At 46.7% G+C, this 16,089-nt stretch overlaps 4 protein-coding genes and 4 non-coding genes across 9 annotated transcripts in view; 2 read left to right on the top strand and 6 right to left on the bottom strand.

Moving 5' to 3' along the window:
• MAP2K1 (mitogen-activated protein kinase kinase 1) overlaps positions 1-3,507 on the top strand; it is a 79,405-nt gene extending 75,898 nt beyond the window's left edge. The window contains exons 9-11 of the mRNA XM_047074911.1: positions 1,362-1,423; positions 1,774-1,819; positions 2,469-3,507. Coding sequence (XP_046930867.1) covers positions 1,362-1,423; positions 1,774-1,819; positions 2,469-2,582 — 222 coding nt within the window. The 3' untranslated portion in view covers positions 2,583-3,507. The remainder of the gene's footprint in view (positions 1-1,361; positions 1,424-1,773; positions 1,820-2,468) is intronic.
• SNAPC5 (small nuclear RNA activating complex polypeptide 5) lies at positions 1,815-8,114 on the bottom strand. 2 transcript variants are annotated; one of them, XM_047074912.1, is made up of 4 exons: positions 8,001-8,114; positions 6,718-6,807; positions 5,579-5,713; positions 1,815-2,685 (listed from the first exon to the last, which is right to left on the bottom strand). In XM_047074912.1, exons 1-3 carry the CDS (start codon positions 8,088-8,090, stop codon positions 5,597-5,599), a joined length of 297 nt encoding a protein of 98 aa, XP_046930868.1. In that variant the 5' UTR covers positions 8,091-8,114; the 3' UTR covers positions 1,815-2,685; positions 5,579-5,596. The 2 variants fall into 2 exon arrangements, with proteins under 2 accessions (XP_046930868.1, XP_046930869.1); XM_047074913.1 differs by having other exon boundaries at positions 5,579-5,710.
• Positions 8,115-9,965: 1,851 nt separating this feature from the next.
• RPL4 (ribosomal protein L4) lies at positions 9,966-15,154 on the bottom strand. Its single transcript, XM_047075674.1, has 11 exons — positions 15,088-15,154; positions 14,602-14,648; positions 13,089-13,260; positions 12,796-12,902; positions 12,337-12,475; positions 11,768-11,892; positions 11,352-11,481; positions 10,921-11,077; positions 10,585-10,668; positions 10,356-10,476; positions 9,966-10,273 (listed from the first exon to the last, which is right to left on the bottom strand). The coding sequence occupies exons 1-11, from the start codon at positions 15,152-15,154 to the stop codon at positions 10,046-10,048; spliced, it is 1,377 nt and encodes a 458-aa protein (XP_046931630.1). The 3' UTR covers positions 9,966-10,045.
• On the bottom strand, positions 11,224-11,293 carry LOC124509016 (small nucleolar RNA SNORD18). The gene has a single exon (XR_006961377.1). It is a non-coding gene; the product is annotated as a small nucleolar RNA SNORD18 (small nucleolar RNA).
• On the bottom strand, positions 11,993-12,064 carry LOC124509015 (small nucleolar RNA SNORD18). Its single transcript, XR_006961376.1, has one exon. It is a non-coding gene; the product is annotated as a small nucleolar RNA SNORD18 (small nucleolar RNA).
• On the bottom strand, positions 12,540-12,638 carry LOC124509018 (small nucleolar RNA SNORD16). The gene has a single exon (XR_006961379.1). It is a non-coding gene; the product is annotated as a small nucleolar RNA SNORD16 (small nucleolar RNA).
• LOC124509017 (small nucleolar RNA SNORD18) lies at positions 12,976-13,046 on the bottom strand. The gene has a single exon (XR_006961378.1). It is a non-coding gene; the product is annotated as a small nucleolar RNA SNORD18 (small nucleolar RNA).
• Positions 15,083-16,089, top strand: part of ZWILCH (zwilch kinetochore protein) — a 37,938-nt gene continuing 36,931 nt past the window's right edge. Inside the window, exon 1 of the mRNA XM_047074907.1 lies at positions 15,083-15,208. Coding sequence (XP_046930863.1) covers positions 15,153-15,208 — 56 coding nt within the window. The 5' untranslated portion in view covers positions 15,083-15,152. The remainder of the gene's footprint in view (positions 15,209-16,089) is intronic.

The following is a 16,089-nucleotide window of genomic DNA, read 5'->3' as shown; positions in this document are numbered from 1 at the left end:
TCTCGGCTGCTTACGGACTCAAGGAAGGCACAGCGCCTCGCATTTGTGGTAGTGCGGAGAGCCATCCTCTGCTGCCGGGACCTGAGCTGGGTGGTGCTGGGTGGGAACCGCAGGGAAGAGAGAGCCTGAGTAAATCAGCAGCCGCCAGTCTGGTCTCCTAGTGTGCCCGCTGCCAGCCTCTGGTGGCCCGGCTGGTTTCATCATCCTCTTGATACAGGTGAGGAAACTCAGGCTCCGAGATGAAAAGTAGCTAAGTTCCTTCCCCCCTAGTGTACTTCCTTACCACCCACTCCTCCCAGCTCCCCTCCCTACCCTCCCAGGAGGCTGGGCCGCTAGGTCAGGTGTGGGCACCTCACAGCCCCTTTTGCCCGGCCCCCATCCTACTTGGGTCTCTGGAGGCCAGGAAGTCAATCCCTCCTTTGAATGTTCCCTTCATCCCCCTCAGCAGCAGCGACCATCTGCAGGGTGGGCCTGAGAGCTGGGTTTTTAGTCCCTGGCCCCCAGATCAGTCTCATTTGCCTGGTATCGTGGTAAGTCCTTCAGGGCAAGAGGGTGAGGCAGGGCTTTGTTGGTAGTGTGTTTAATTTTCAGTCTCTGATCACCTGTTGGTTGGGGCTGCACATCAAGGCAGTGACATCCGGGCACTGTGGGAGTCCACTCACAAGGAGGTCAACACTCCACCCCGGCACAGGTCACAGGAGGGTGGGTCCCATTTCCTGGGTCTGCGTGGAACACATGAGCCAGGTGCTCCAGGAGCCCTGTCCTGTGTCGCCCTGCGTGACCTCCACTGCGTACCCTGGGAACACGAGAGCTGTTGCCAGTGTCCTAGCATCGATGCCCGCAAACAGCCTCCTTCCTGAAGTGTGCAGGGAACATTCTTCCAGACCCAGCCCTCTCAGCTGATGTTATATTAATCCTTCTCCGCCGCTTCTTCGGGGTATAGCGGAAAAGGGATATACATTTTACGATTCAGCCTTCTGTCTTCCACGGGTGCTAGCACACCCCCCTAGCTCCTAGTTCCAGGACACACTCCAGGATTTACAGTCGGATCAGCTAGAAGGGGTCCCAGAGAGAACAAGGTCCTCCTCACGTCACAGAAGGATAAACTAAGAGTCAGAAACTGATTTGTTTAGTCACTGGCAAGTGAGTGGTAGCCACCAACTCGGCCCCAGTTCCAGCTGTGGCTTGAGACAGCGGTTCCACCTGGGTGGCCCAGCAAGCAGTCACTGGCCTCTAACCCGTCTTCCCTTGGTTGGTTAAGGGCAGCACTGTCCCGAGGCCTGGGGGGGGGGGGGGGGTTGTGGGGAATATGGCTGGAGAAGGAAACCAGGCATTTCTTAGGTCTTAACCTGTATTTACAGCCTCCTCCAAAGCTGCCCAGTGGAGTATTCAGTCTGGAATTTCAAGATTTTGTGAATAAATGGTAAGTTAGCTCCTCGCTCTCTGGAGATATGCTGGTTTTGTTGGCCTCCCCACCTGGTCTTGGGGAACGGAGCTTTGCCCTTTCCCCCACGCCTCCAGAATGCTAGGACTTCAGTAACTGGGCTGACCACAGCACTGGGTAAAAGCTGCCCCTCACCTGCCCTACAGGGATGGGCACATTGCCTTCTGATCTCAGGTTAATTCAGCACTTACGAACCTGTAGGCCTGCTGCAGTGCTAGGAACAGGAAGGTGAATACAGGGTGTGGGGAGGATAGGCATGTAAATGTGAAATAACTTGAGTTGGAGCCAGTGCCAGGAAATCTCTCTGACATTATCTTTCTTTCTTTAAGCCTCATAAAAAACCCAGCAGAGAGAGCAGATCTGAAACAACTCATGGTAAGTCCGTTTATTTCCAGTTTGTACACGACCCGCTTATTCATTTGTTCTCGGTTGGTCATCCGTCCAGTCCTCCTACAGCCCATTCCCCGCTGCCTTGACCAGTATGGTCCCATTGACCCTGGGGCTGCAGGATCCCAAACAAAAGGCTCCCGTGTCCACCCGTGAGCATAAAGGACGAGCCGAGGGAAGGAGCGGGCCAGCCCACTCCTTCGTGGGGACAGGGCCTTTTCCACCACTGACGGGCTCACCTTGTGTTCAGTATCCTCCGCAGCCCCTCTCGGAAGAGTGGGGCAGTAATACTGGAGAACATCTGAGCTTGCAGAGCCCGTGCGGTATCACACACACTCCGAAGTCCACCCGTTCATTATTTTGCTCCTTCAAGCCACCCTGTGGGGCGCGGAGGGCAGAGCTGCTACTACCAGTTCGCAGTGGAAGAGCGCAGGCCCAGGGAAGTGAGCAGCTGAGGCCTCCCAGCAGATCAAACAGGCAGAGTGGGCTCTGGGGGCAGGGCGGCAGCCGGCCCCCTTCCTGGCCCCCTACTGCCGCCCAATGGCAGGCAGGCTCCGGGATTGCAAGACTGGTCCCAAGTCTAGACTCGGGACTCTTGAACTTTCCTTTAACTTACTCTCTGTTTCCTCGCACACAGGTTCATGCCTTTATCAAGAGATCTGATGGTGAGGAAGTGGATTTTGCAGGTTGGCTCTGCTCCACCATCGGCCTTAACCAGCCCAGTACACCGACCCACGCGGCCGGCGTCTAAGTATCTGGGAAGCAGCAAAGAGCGAGTCCCCTGCCCAGTGGTGTGCCATTGTCGCTTTCAGGCCTCTTTGCCATGCCTGTCTCCGTTCAGACGTGCATTTCGCCTACGACAAAGGATGAAGAACACAGCATGTGCCAAAATTCTATTTGTGTCTTTTTTAATATTACTGTCATTTATTCTGTTATTTCCCTAAGTGGATTGGCTTTGTGCTTGGGGCTATTTTTGTGTATGTTGATCCAAACATGCGCAACGTTCAGTTACAGTGAAACCTTGGTGACTGTGGGTAGTCATTCTTACTGAAAATTGCACTGCTCTTCCCCCACCGTGACTGGCTAGCTGCCTGTAGTTTTGGGATTCTTTTGACACTTGGTGGTACTGCATTCTTGCCGGGCGCACCTTCCTTCTGTTGGGGTAGGAGCCTTGTAAGATCCTTCACAGGCACTGCATGTGAAGCATGCTTTGCTGCTATGAAAAAGAACATCAGAAAGTATAGATCTTGTTATTTTATTATATTTTTGCTTTTGGTGTAGAATGAAGCAATTTCTGTCAAAATCTAGCCAGAGCCCTTCACTGCCACGATAGCTGGGCTTCACCAGTCTGTCTACTGTGATGATTTGTAGACTTCTGGTTGTATTTCTATATTTATTTTAAAATATATTATGTGGGATATTTAGTGGTATGTGTCTCTTTAAGTTTGAATTAGTGTTTCTAAAATGATGGTTACTTTGAATGTTACAAATGGATCAAGGCATTAAAATATATGAGATTTATCTTTCCCCAAATCCAAGTACCGATGCTATTGTAAACAGTGTGTATAGTGCCTAAGAATTGTATGAAAATCCTTTTAACCATTTCAACTCAGATGTTTAACAAATCTAATCTCTTATTCTAATAAATATACTATCAAGTTAAAAGGATGAAAAAACAGGTCTACTTTTGTGGTAGGATTCGAGAAATCAAATGGTGTTGTCAAGCCTTCCTGTGAGGGCAAAGGGTAAAGACAAGGAGGAGGCTGCAAGGCAGAAATGCCACATTGGGGCGAGTCCAGTGCTCTGGACCAGTGGGCCTTCCTGTAATTCCAAGTTGGACTTTGTCCAAGTCTTCTCAGCCATCAAACACTTAGGTGTGAGCCTTCCAACTACCCTTCCCGTGCACCTGGGAACAATAGATCCCCTCTCTTCCTGCCGTTTCTACCCGGGGAAAAGCAGGCAGGGTGGGGTCAGGGGGTAACCGGCCTGCTCACGGGAGCACCCTGCTCTTGGCCGTGCCCAGCTGGTGTGGGAGCCTCTACCCAGGACACCCAGCCCCGTGCTGTTTGGCTCCACTGAGCCATGGTTTCCCCTCTTCATTCCACTTTCCTGGAGGGGAATGGGCCTGCGCTGCCTTCGTCCCGCCTGTGAGGTAGCAGTGAAGTCACAGAAAACAAACTGACCACCGATGCCTTTTTTTAACCAGTGACTTTCAGAACTTCAGGTTCGTGTGGTGACGCCTGGTCAGCACCTCTTCCCCCATTTTCTTCCAGAGGGCAGGTTACAGAAAACCAATAAATACGTATTTAAAAACACAAGGCCTATTTTGTTTTCAAACTAAGAACAATGTGATTCAATCTCCTGAGTAGGTAGTTCCACTCTAGATGGACAGGAGCTTAGAATACAGCCAGGGTTTAGAAAACTGCTTCATGTTACGTATACCGCCTAGGCCGGTCCAGCATTTTTTCTCGCTGTAAGGCTAACATCTGTTCTGAGTGTCCTAAATTCTCTATTCTATACAAAAGTGTTACATTTTGGGAGTCCAAGGGTTTTTCCCTAGTAGTTTTTACCAGGAACGATCTTGTTTTCAAGAATAATGTTCCCTGCGTCGGTCTTGCTGTTTTGAGTTCCCCATGTCCAATTCCTTCCTTAGACTCCCTCTTGCTGAGACACCAACAGTAGCTAGAGTTTTACATGATGCCTCACGAGCACCCCATAACCACATGCCAGAGTGCTGGAGCAGGTGCGCACCCTGTCATTTTACACACGGGAAACTGAGAGCTGCAAAGAGTTCAATAAGGCAAGTGCCCAGTTAGTGGTAGAGCTAGAATTCAGAGCCGACTTTTCTAGCTCTCGAAAACCCACACTCATAAATTAGATTCCCCAAACGTAAAGTTTGGTTGCTTTTGTTGCAAAACAATTTTCACACTGTGTTTTCCAAGAAATACGCTCATTTAAACTTTTGGCTATTTCCTGTAAGAGTAGCTGAAAATCACTGGAATGAAATGTTAATACATACACCCATCCATGTTCTCTGCTGGAGAAGTTACAGCAGAAGTTCTGCTTGATGAGGTTCTGTATGTTTTGTTTGGCTTTTCTATGGCTTGGGCAGGGTAAGTTACTTTAATAAAATTCAGCAGTACTTAACTGTATTTCACTGAAAAAGGAGTATACAAATTTTAGCAACTGTTATTTTGTAATAGTCATTATTACAAAAGCCTAATCTCCCAAGCATGTTGTCGGCAGCATGCTGTGATGTCACCCGCGAGGTGGCAGCAGCCTGTGTTCCCAAGTGGCTCTCTGTACTCCTCACTTGTCATCTTTCTCTCCTAGACTGTGGCCTTGCTGCTCACAATGGTTCAATGGCATGCAGATGGCCTTTAATTAGCTTTCTTAAAAGAGGCATTGTTGACTGGAAAGGCTGGCTTGTATTTAAACTCTGCCCTTTTGGCAAATGCCAGACTTTCTCAATAGCACTGGAGAGGAAACTTTCTGTTTTGAGCATAATTACGGAATCTGACCAGAATACAGACGCAGCACCGCCCACATTGCTCAAGGCTAAGATACCACATCTGTGCTTTTCCAGGTCACTGAAACGTCAGTTATGGATGGAACCATGTTTAGAACTACACATCATCCTAAAGTTCTTGCTTCCTTTTAAAGCGGGCCAGAGGGCCCACTTTGAAAGAATATTTTTTTGAGGAGACAAAGTTCCTGAGATGTAGGAACTTAATTCATAGGACAAACCTTGGCTCTTTCCCGCCTTCAAGAATCTGATTCCTCCTCCTCCTCCTCCTCCTCCTCTGGCACATGGCTCCTTGTGCTCAACTCCAGTGCAGTTTGGTTGATTGATGCTTCATTGTCTACGTGTACCAACATCTGCTTTAGGCAAGGACATTATGGATTAGTAGGAAAGACATGGTCACCAAACCGGCAAATTCTGAAATGTGTTTTAAAATCAAATCTCGGGGCGCCTGGGTGGCTCAGTCTGGTAAGTATCCGACTTCGGTACAGGTCATGGTCTCGCGGTTCGTGAGGTCGAGCCCTGTGCTGGTCTCTGCTGACAGCTCAGAGCCTGGAGCCTGCTTTGGATGCTGTGTCTCCCTCTCTCTCTGCCCCTCCCCCACTTGTGCTCTTTCTCTAATGTTTAATTTAAACATGAAATTTTTTTTTAAATTGCAACTGCACATTCATCCCCAATATTTAATCACCAGGAGGTAAGGCCACTTCCTATCCCGATCCTCCTACCCTCTATTGCCACAATGGGAGGGAGTAAACACCCTAGTATTTGATAGAATGTTACCTGATTTACAAACATGGTTCATGCTTAAGAATTATGCTGGCCTACATGTGCTGCTCTCATATGGTTTTACATGGCTTAACACGCATCTGGGAGAAAAAAATGCTCAGATATGGTGTATTTAGAAAGAAGAACATTGCACCGTTTTACCTAAGGGCATTGGTAAGAGAAGGATACGATGAGGACTGGAACCCACTTTTTAGCACTATGTTTTGTAGTCAAAGCCACACTCTTGTTCTCGCATCCCAGGCTTACGTATAAAGCAGCGGGAGTTTTGACATATGCCTGCAAAGATCTCCAATTCTCCCTCGGTTCACTGGAGCAACTAGAGGGGACGGATAACTAGGATGCTGCAGGCAATATAACAACACGTGATTAATAAAGAGTACCTAGCTGCTAGAGAGGCAGGCTGTTCCTTGCCTAAAAGAGTCCTATGTAGTAGCCAGCGTATTAAATCAGAATAACTTAATTCCCCGAGTTCTTTGGGCTTGATCATGTAATTTACAAAAACTTTTGGCCTCCAAGCAGCCTGAGAGCAGGATGGACTTTGCATTCTTTCCCCAGGCCCACACCTGATTAAACTTACATCATGTGGCTGTTCAGATGCAGGCTGAGAAGGGAGCACTTCATCCCCTCTTCTAGAACTAATCATTGATTGGAGGGCTAGTTCTTCAACCTAGAAAAGAGGAGTCGAGGACACTTTGCTTACTATTTCACCGGGCTACTGACCTGGGTAAAATTTATGGATCATGCTGTCAAAGGCTCAAAGGCTGGCGTACTGAGAAGTGAAAACAGTGCAGCTCTAGAGCAAAAGATGGGGCCCTTAAGATTTCCCCATATTTTAGGAAAGGAGCCCAAAACCCTCCAGCCCCTTTCCCCCTGGGGTGTACAGGTGTTTTCAGTTGAGCCAAGACTTTCATTCCCCTAGGTACAGCAGATCTGGGTAGAAAACACAAGTGTGCTACTTAAAAAAAAAGCCAGATGTCTTCTGATTCCACAGGGGGCCCATTCGCTAGCCCGTAGCTTTCCACCCAGGATTGCGAAAGGGAAGGCAGGAAGAATGGAAAGTGGAAGTGTTTCCTGGAGCATAAAGGAACCTAGGCTTAGAGGTCATCATCCTCATACACAACACCCACCTACTGGATACTTGTATAGGTACTAGTGATAGGAGAACATAAATAAATGAGCACTGGCCAGCAATCGTCCCGAGGAAAAGCGTATTATTTTAATGTCACAGTTGTACAATGCTTTTCAGTTCACAAAAGGCTTTCATAACCCGCATCTCGTCTGGACGTAAAGATCCTGAAGAAGGGTGCAAAGCAGCGCTTATCAGGATCATCTCACTGGGGCTAACGAGGATGGATTGGTGGGGAATGTGGGAAAGGGCCCTGGTGCGCCTAAATCTCGTCCAGGCTGTGGAGTCACTAAGAGCTGCCGGAAGAAAAGCTACTGGGAACTCTGGCACAAGTCTCTTCTCTCCGGGCCTCGCTCGCTTTCTTTGCACAACGGATCCACCCATCTCTTCTAGCTTAACGATACCAGAGCTGTTTCAAGCGTCAACAGAAACTAGCACACGCTGTAGGGGGTCGGGGGGAAGGGGTCCGGGGGCAGGGAGAATCTAGGCGAGCCTTAGGGAGGTCTCACTTCCTCAGCGCGTGGTGTGCGGTCCACCCGCGTTTACGGGTGCGGCGGTGGTCTTGCAGCACGTACAGATCGCCGGGCCTCGGCGTAGACCCGCAGGACCTAGATTCTAAGAGGAGTGGGCCTGCAACCTCAGTCCCGCCCCCTAGGTACTTGTCAACCAAAGTGGGCGCCGCCTACGCCTGGGGTTCGCGGGGCGGCCCGGCTCGAGGGGCGTCCCGGGGTCACCTTGAGCCGGTTCAGCTGGTCGTGCAGGGCCGCCTTCAACCGGAGCAGCGTCTCCTCCTCCTTGCGCAGCTCCTGGAGCCGGCTCAGCATGGCGCCTCCTCCCGCCGGCCGACAGGCCCGGCGCCCGGTAATGACGTCTGGCGCCCTCGTTCCCGGAAACCAAACAGCAGGCTGGGCGGGGCTGGCAGCACGCGGGCAGCGACGCTTCCGGCCCGTGTCTGAACTCTCGCTGGCTCCTCGGCGGGAGCGTGCTTTTCCTAGGAGAGACCCCTTTTTTCTTTCCTTTTATTTTATATATATTAATATTTATTTATTCTGAGATAGTGAGAGAGAGCAAGCAAGGTAGAGGCAGAGAGAGAAAAGAACCCCAGGCAGGCTCCGTGTGGAGCTGGAACCCACAAACTGTGAGTTGACGACCTGAGTTGAAACCAAGAGACGCTCAACCGACTTGAGCCACCCAGGCGTCCCCCTGCATCGCACTTTCAATGTGCTGCAGCAAGTGGCTATTTTAGCGCCACAAGACCTGCAGACGCATTTGAGGGCAGAGACCAAAACCACAGTATCTAGCACACGGGTGCACAAGCCCTGTTATTTTTGCAGGCAAGGATTCCTCCTCATGTCAAAGTGGTTCCTAGGAGGGTGTGCAAATTGGAACAGGAAGATAAAGCAGGGCTATCATTCTATTGGGACGTGGTGCCTTTGTATGCTAAGGGCTAGATTGCCCTGAATCTGCCAAGTGGAAGATCCATCACCTTGATGTGGATTTTTAAGTAGGTTGCCAATGGAAACAAACCTGTTGCAAAACAAGATCCCGACAGGAGACAAAAATAGGACAATTTAACTCTTAAGGTGGGAAGTCCTGCTGGGACAGAACAGGGTAAGGAAAACAAACCAACGTTCTTTGGCGCAGATTTCTCTGCGTTTTTTTTTTTTTAGAGCAGAGCATGTGAGCAGGAAAGGGGCAGAGTTAAACGCTAAGCAGGGTGCAAGCTCAGCGTGGAACACAACACAGGGCTTCATTCCGCGACCCTGGGATCATGACCGCAGCTTGAAACAAGCCAGATGCTCTGGGTTTTAAGGATGGGACTTTGACTCTGGCCATGAACTCATGCTTCAGGAGTTGGGAGCGCCATACAAGGTTCTGCATTGACAGTGCAGAACCTGCGTGGGTTTTTTTTTTTTTTTACTTATTTTTGATAGAGACAGAGCACAAGTGCGGAGGGGCACAGAGACAGAGACACAGAATATGAAGCACGCTCCAGGCTCCGAGCTGTCAGCACAGAGCCCGACATAGGGCACGAACCCACAAACCGCAAAACCATAACCTGAGTGCAAGTCAGACGCTTAACCAACTGAGCCACTCAGGCGCCCCTCTGTTAAAGTCAGTTTCAACTAAGCCACCCAGGTGCTCCTCTGTGCTATACTTGAATGTATTCATCCCTTAGTAAAACTGCAAGTATCAAGTAGTTCTGAAAAACGCTTCGGACACCTTCATAACGTAGGTCAATTTATCGAGGGTAGCGTCTCTTGCAATAACTATACTCTATCGCAGCAGGTTCTAACAGGAACCTCTGGAGGAACCATCAATTTCTTAATGCAGTACCCCTAAATGTACATATCCTGCCCTCTTGTGGTACTGTAAAAGCCAAACCTTTATGGAATTTTACCTATTTTTGGAAGCGTAGTGTTTTTTTTTTTTTGAGGAAGGGTTGCTAAATCCTAATAGCTCCATATCTGAGACCAGTCTTTTAGCCATCTGCTTGTTATCTACAAACTGGATTTTCACGTGGATTTATGCAGCGTTCTTGTTTCCATTCACCTGCATGGATTTACAATGCAAAGTCCAGTTTTATACCAGACCAAAAAAAAAAAAGAAAAAAAAAATGGAAGCAAAAGACAGGAATTATGGGCAACAAAATAAAATTCTAACCAAGATTCACAAACACATCCAACAAGTCAGGTTTCTTACGGTCTTTGATTAGGCCTTTATTCATAATTAGCTGTCCAAAATGATTTAACTTTTATGGAATAAACAAATCTAAGTTTTATGCAGGTTTCTTTTCTTCCGTGGTGGGTTTCTTCTCTGCAGGCTTCTTCTCAGCTACTGGTTTCTTGGTCGTTGCAGGCTTTTTTCCTGCCAAGGGTTTTTTCTGCTTCTTAACACCAACAGCCTTCTTTCCTTTCTTCCCGACCACAGGCTTCTTGCCTGGAACGCCCTTCTCCTCGGATTTGGCTTCTAAGGCTGCTGCGGCCTTATCCATGCGGAGTTTGTGCTGCAACAAATTAAGAAGAAAACCTAAGAATCAAACCTTTCTAAAAACTTAACATACCAGCAAAAACCAAATTATCACTTACATTCTTGGCCTGGCGAAGAATGGTGTTCCGGCGCATTGTCTTTGCATATGGGTTCAGCTTCAACATGATTCTCAGGTTTTTCAGTGGATTCTTCTTGAGGACTCTGCGATGAATCTTCTTGCTGCACAAAAGTAGACATTACAATATTAACAACTTCGTTCACATTATTCATGTTTCTCAAATAACAAATGGTAAGAGATTGGAATGAGATTAAGTATCACAAGTTTACCGTGGTGCTCGGAGGGCTCTCTGGATCTCAGGGCTCTTCAAGATTCTGCTAAGGTCTGTATTAAGCATCTTATGCATGGGAAGGCTGAGAAAAAAAAATGCTGACAATAAGATGCTCAATTCCCAATTTTCACTAACAATCGAAGCTCTCCTGAGTTAATTTCAACTACACTATCAACTTCTCAGAGTATCTCACCATTTTGGCATATCCTATCTGTACATGAGGGCACATGGCAAAACCACATTCGTTATTCACAAAACATGCAAACCAATAGCAAATACAAGTATCTGCAGCATAAACACCCGTGTTTGAGACATGAAGGCCAACAATACTCACTTGTAGTTACTCTTGAGGGAGGCAGCCTTACGCCAAGTGCCATACAGATCATCCAACTTGCGGAAAGCACTTTCAGTCCAGATGCAGAAACGTCCCACATGCCCACCAGGAGCAAGTTTCAAAATGTTCAGTTTGCTTACATTAAGCAAAGTAATTCCTTTTAAAGGAAAAAGAAAATTAGGGAGCCTGTATCTCAACACAAAAACACAAATCTTCTGTACTACTTTCGTGCTATGTAAGGTACCTGAGAGCTATGTTACTAATCAGGCAGTTCCAACCTTCACTGGTATACTCATTCAGCTGAGAATCAGAAGTTCCACCAAATCATGTGTTTCAGAAACACGGACCATACAGTGGAATCTCATCATAGTAAAAACTGAGTAAACTTGCATAGTATGGACAAGCAAAACATGCGTAAGCAGTACAATTACCGGGGATGTTTCTGAAGGCCTTGATGATACCATTGTCCTCATTATAGATGATGCAGGGTCCCCTGCGTTGGATACGACGACGGTTTCTCATTTTGCCCTTGCCAGCTCTCATTCGTTGAGAGGCATAGACCTAAAAAGCGAGAACATTTATTACTCTCATTAAAACATGACCTTAGTAATTCATCTTTGAACGTGATTTCAAGTAATTAGTCTCCACTGTAACGAAAGGAGCCACGATGAATTGTCCAACATTCACATGCAACCGTAAATGCCAGGCAAGATTCAAACCTAAGTTTTATAAGGTTTTAGAGTCCTTGTTCTCATAGCCCCTCAAGTTACACTATCCTCCAGTCATCTTTTGAAATTTAAAATCTGATTAAGGACCACCAAACGGGAAATTTGTTCATTAAACCTACCTTTTTGATATCATTCCAGGCTTTAAGTTTCTTAAGAAGCAAAACAGCCTCCTTGGTCTTCTTGTAGCCTTCAACTTTATCTTCAACCACCAAAGGAAGTTCCGGAACTTCCTCAATACGATGACCTGACAGAGCCAATTAACAAAAACCTAGTTACCCCGAACCTTTTGAAAAATTGAGAAACATTTCATATAATCCACAAAAGCAAAATGGAATACAATGTGCCAAGTCAGAATTTCCACAAATATCATGTGTTTCAGAAACACGGACCAATTAAGTGGAATCTCATCATTTTGACAGTTGCAGAGTAGGAACGTGATGAACTGAGTGGAAAAGTTTGCCAATATATGAAACCCCTGTATTTCTATTAGTTTCCCAGTTACACAGTCTTCACTGATGACTTACTATCGGCCTAAGTGGTCAGAACTATTATTTAGAAAAGGAAAATCTAGTCAGGCATTCTGGGATGAACAGAATTGACACAGATCATTAACATGATTGAAATGGTTGGGGGGGTGGGGGGTGGGGAGGGTACTTTGTACCAGTCCTGTAAAACAAAATCTACAAACCTTTAGACATGACCAGTGCTGGTAAGGCTGAGGCAGCCAGGGCAGAGCAGATGGCATATCGCTTCTGTGTTGTGTTCACTCTGCGGTGCCAACGGCGCCAAGTTTTGGTTGGTGCGAACATGCGGCCCCCACGACACATCTATTTTCCCAGTTAAGAATCTCATTTCTCAAAATTTTGGCAATTAAAAAAAAAGATCATGTCTTGCTCAGTAAGAATTTTCGTCACCCTTCTGAACCAGCTTACTGACAGCAGGCAACTGTCGCCGAGAACAGAGTAAGACGCAAATTACGACATCATTGCAAGCAAAATTTCCTAATGCCAAGCCCCTGTCTGCCTAGAGCAGTATTTCACCTGGACACTATTAGTATGTTTGAAATATTTTCAACTACGTACAAGCCAGGTTCAATTCGATAAATTCCCGAAGAGCTGACCCATCTACATAGTGGAACAAAGGATACATTTCCAAAAGCACCCTGGCCAGAACGGTGAGTTCCACCACCTCGAACTCTGGGAATTCGAGCCACGGCTCTGCCAGTACCCCAAGACTCAGCACTGGTTTGATGACCTGAAATTAGGAAGAAATACAAGTTTTAGCTACCCAATCATACTAATATAGGACTATTATGCATGGTAGCAACAGCATCAGAACATCCAGGAAAATCATGTGCTTCAGAAACACGGACCAATGGAGTGTTATTTCATCACTGCTGTTAAGCAGGTCTTAAAACATCAATCCTCGAAAAATCCTTACCTGCTAATTCACTGACAGCATATGGCTGTCTATTGTTTTTGCGCAAGTTGGTGTGAACAAAGTTCACGATATCCGGTCGAATGGGAGCCTTGAATACAGCAGGCAGAGTAACATTTTTGCCAGATGACTCCCCCTTTTCGGAGTACACGGATATCAATGGACGAGCACACGCCTGGGAAAAAGGAAAAGATACTCATTGACAAAGCCAAAGGCACTATGGTCACGCATCAACAATACCATTAAAACCTCAATTACAGGAGACTGGAATTTGGGGAGATAGACAACACTCAGAGCTGAAACAGAGGCTATTACCAACACATTACGTTTATTAACTTCAAAACATTCTTACACTGTAACATTTAGAATCTCAAGTTCAAGCACAAAATTGATCATTAAGCTTTCAAACCAGGCCTTACACGGCAAAAACGATTCAAGGCATACTGTGAGATTCGAAAATGCTATTTAATACTACCATCTAGATAAACTCTTCAACCCCAAATGTCAGCATATCTTGTCTCCTACAGTTCTCCTTCAAATTTCTGCCCTTGGCCCCCTTCATCTCAAACATGTATCACACAACTTACCAGTACAAATACTGGCCATGTTTCTTTTTGCTCAACCTTCTCCAAAGGCTTACACCTGAAATCAAAACTAAATTTCTGAGGATAGCCTACAGAATCTGTTGGATTTCATCTCCCACACTTTTCCAGATGCTACTGTCTGTACCTACACCCAGGGGCATACCCCTTCTCCCCCAGAGGTAAGTCTTCATCTTAAAAACAATCTGCATGCTTCCTCACCCTCCTTCAGACCACCTTCTCTGAAATTTCTCTTATTACTTTAAAGCCCAACTACTGCCTCGTCTTCCATTCCCCATGTCCACAACACTACCATCGAACATTCTAGTGCTATTTTGTCCAAATTATCATCCAAGCATCACAAGTATAGGGTCTTTTTTTTTCCACTTAACTATACCTGGCTAAAAAATTCATAGGTTTAGAGAACACCAATTAGAGCAACTTTTAAGTTAAGGAGATGATGAAGTTTTTGTAGAGGCACGTGTTAAGATGAACACATAGGAGTATTCAGAAAAATGTGGATATGCGGGTCTTTAATAAAATCTGCCTCGGCAAAAATGAAAATGTTCCTTCCTGAACAACACCTGAAAATACAAAGCCCAAAACTGATTATGGCCCCGATTCAGTCTTAGGCCCCAAGAGCTTCCCTATTTTCGGTAGAACTCACGCCTTCTACGATGCAAGGAAACTAGAATCCCAAAGATTCCTCCGCACCTGAGAGCGACCGTGTCGCCCATTCCTGGGACGCCCACGTTGCCTCTAAAATGGCTGCCGTAAATTAGCCGCACTACCCAGCTCCAACCCACAAACAGGTGATGCCTCCATCCCCTTTATCCTCGCTTTCTCCCCTACAGTGCTTGGGTCCTAACCCCCTAATACATTTCTGCCGGGACCCGAACGCAAGAAAGAGTTCGCCAGAATGGACCTCCACTCACCATCGCGGGGAGAGGAGAGGGCCACGCTCCTCTCAACCCGGCGGCTCCTATAGGAAAAGGAAGTGCCTAGCACTTCCGCTCTATTTGTAGCCTTCAACTCGTCCGCCAACCTTCCCCGCCTCAGAACCATCCAGAGACATAAAATATCTCTCTACCACTCTATAAAAATAACAAATAGCGTATTATTTTTTCACACGCATCAAATTATGGTATCTACCCACTTTCAAAGCCAACAATATCGCTTAGAAATAAGGGACTCCTTTCCGCGGAATAATCCATAAAGAGGCGTGGCAACTCTTGCGAGACGAAGTGTCTTTTCCCTCTCAGCCGCTGCAACTTATTTTAACTTTTTCTTACGGGAATGGAAAATTGTTGGCAGAGGAAAAACTGCGGTGTGCTCTAAAACAAAAGATTAACTTGGTGGACAAACGGGGCCTGTCGGGAGTGGGTGGGGTGTAAAAGTAGTCCCGGCGATGGGGTCATGACCCAGGACGTCAGCGTCCGGCGCGCAGTTCAGTTTGGCGGTTTCGGATCTGCAGTCGAATTGGGGCATGATGTGGTCCCGAATGAACCGAGCCGCTGAGGAGTTTTACTCTCGTCTCCTGCGGTGAGTTGTAGCCTTTGCTGTTGCCTTGGGTGCGAGGACAGCACTTGTCCCTGGGTGTCGTTTTCGACTCCGCCCCAATCCTCTTGCCCCTGCTTTAGGGATAAACGCTCTGTCGCTTGTCAGTGGCGCCTGCGTTACAGACTAAGGCAGCTTTCCTGGGGTCTTGGAGTTGGGGAATGGCCGGTTGGTTATCTGTTCGAGTGTGGGGTTGACCCTGTGGGGGCTTGCTTGTAGTCTCGTATAGGCGAAAACAAGTGTACGTTATCAACGGAGGTGGAAGGTGACAAGTTTTTTCAGGAGGCCCTTTATTCGTTCTAATAATGCACAGAGCTTAGGATATGTTAGAGGCACTTCTCAGAATACGGAAAACTAGATGTTGGCATCCTTCATCGGTTTAGAGCCTTTCTGGTGTGAAATGTATTTGTTTCGGTTCGTTACATGAGCTACGGTTATAATAACGTAATAGTGTGTTTTTGTTATATACCGTTATTTCACTGTGCTCTGAGACTTTATTATAGTGAATTGCTAGTACAAAAGGAGAGTCCATCTAGTTCTGCATCCAACTTTAAAGTCGAATCCGTAGTTCTCAAACTTGAACTTGCTTCAGAATCACCTGGAGATTTGTCAAAACACAGATGGCTGGGCCCCACCTCCAGGGTTTCTGATTTAGTAAATCTGGGTGGCGCCAAAGAATTTTCCTTTCTGTCAAATCCCGGGTGAAACATGCTCCTGGCCTGACACCACAACTTTGAGAACCACTGATGTAATCTAACCTCCTATTTTCTAAATGCCATACTTTTTCATTATTCTGTAAAAAAAATTTGGCTTTTTAAAAAAAAGTTTATTTATGTATTTATTTATTTTGAGAGCGAGTGAAGGGC

This window comes from Lynx rufus, unplaced genomic scaffold (assembly GCF_022079265.1).
Source record: "Lynx rufus isolate CCGP_SWC_20201006 ecotype Redwood Valley unplaced genomic scaffold, mLynRuf1.p SCAF_13, whole genome shotgun sequence".
Lineage (NCBI taxonomy): Eukaryota > Metazoa > Chordata > Mammalia > Carnivora > Felidae > Lynx > Lynx rufus.
The sequence above is the reverse complement of the archived record's forward strand: the minus strand, read 5'-3'. Positions and strand labels throughout refer to the sequence as shown.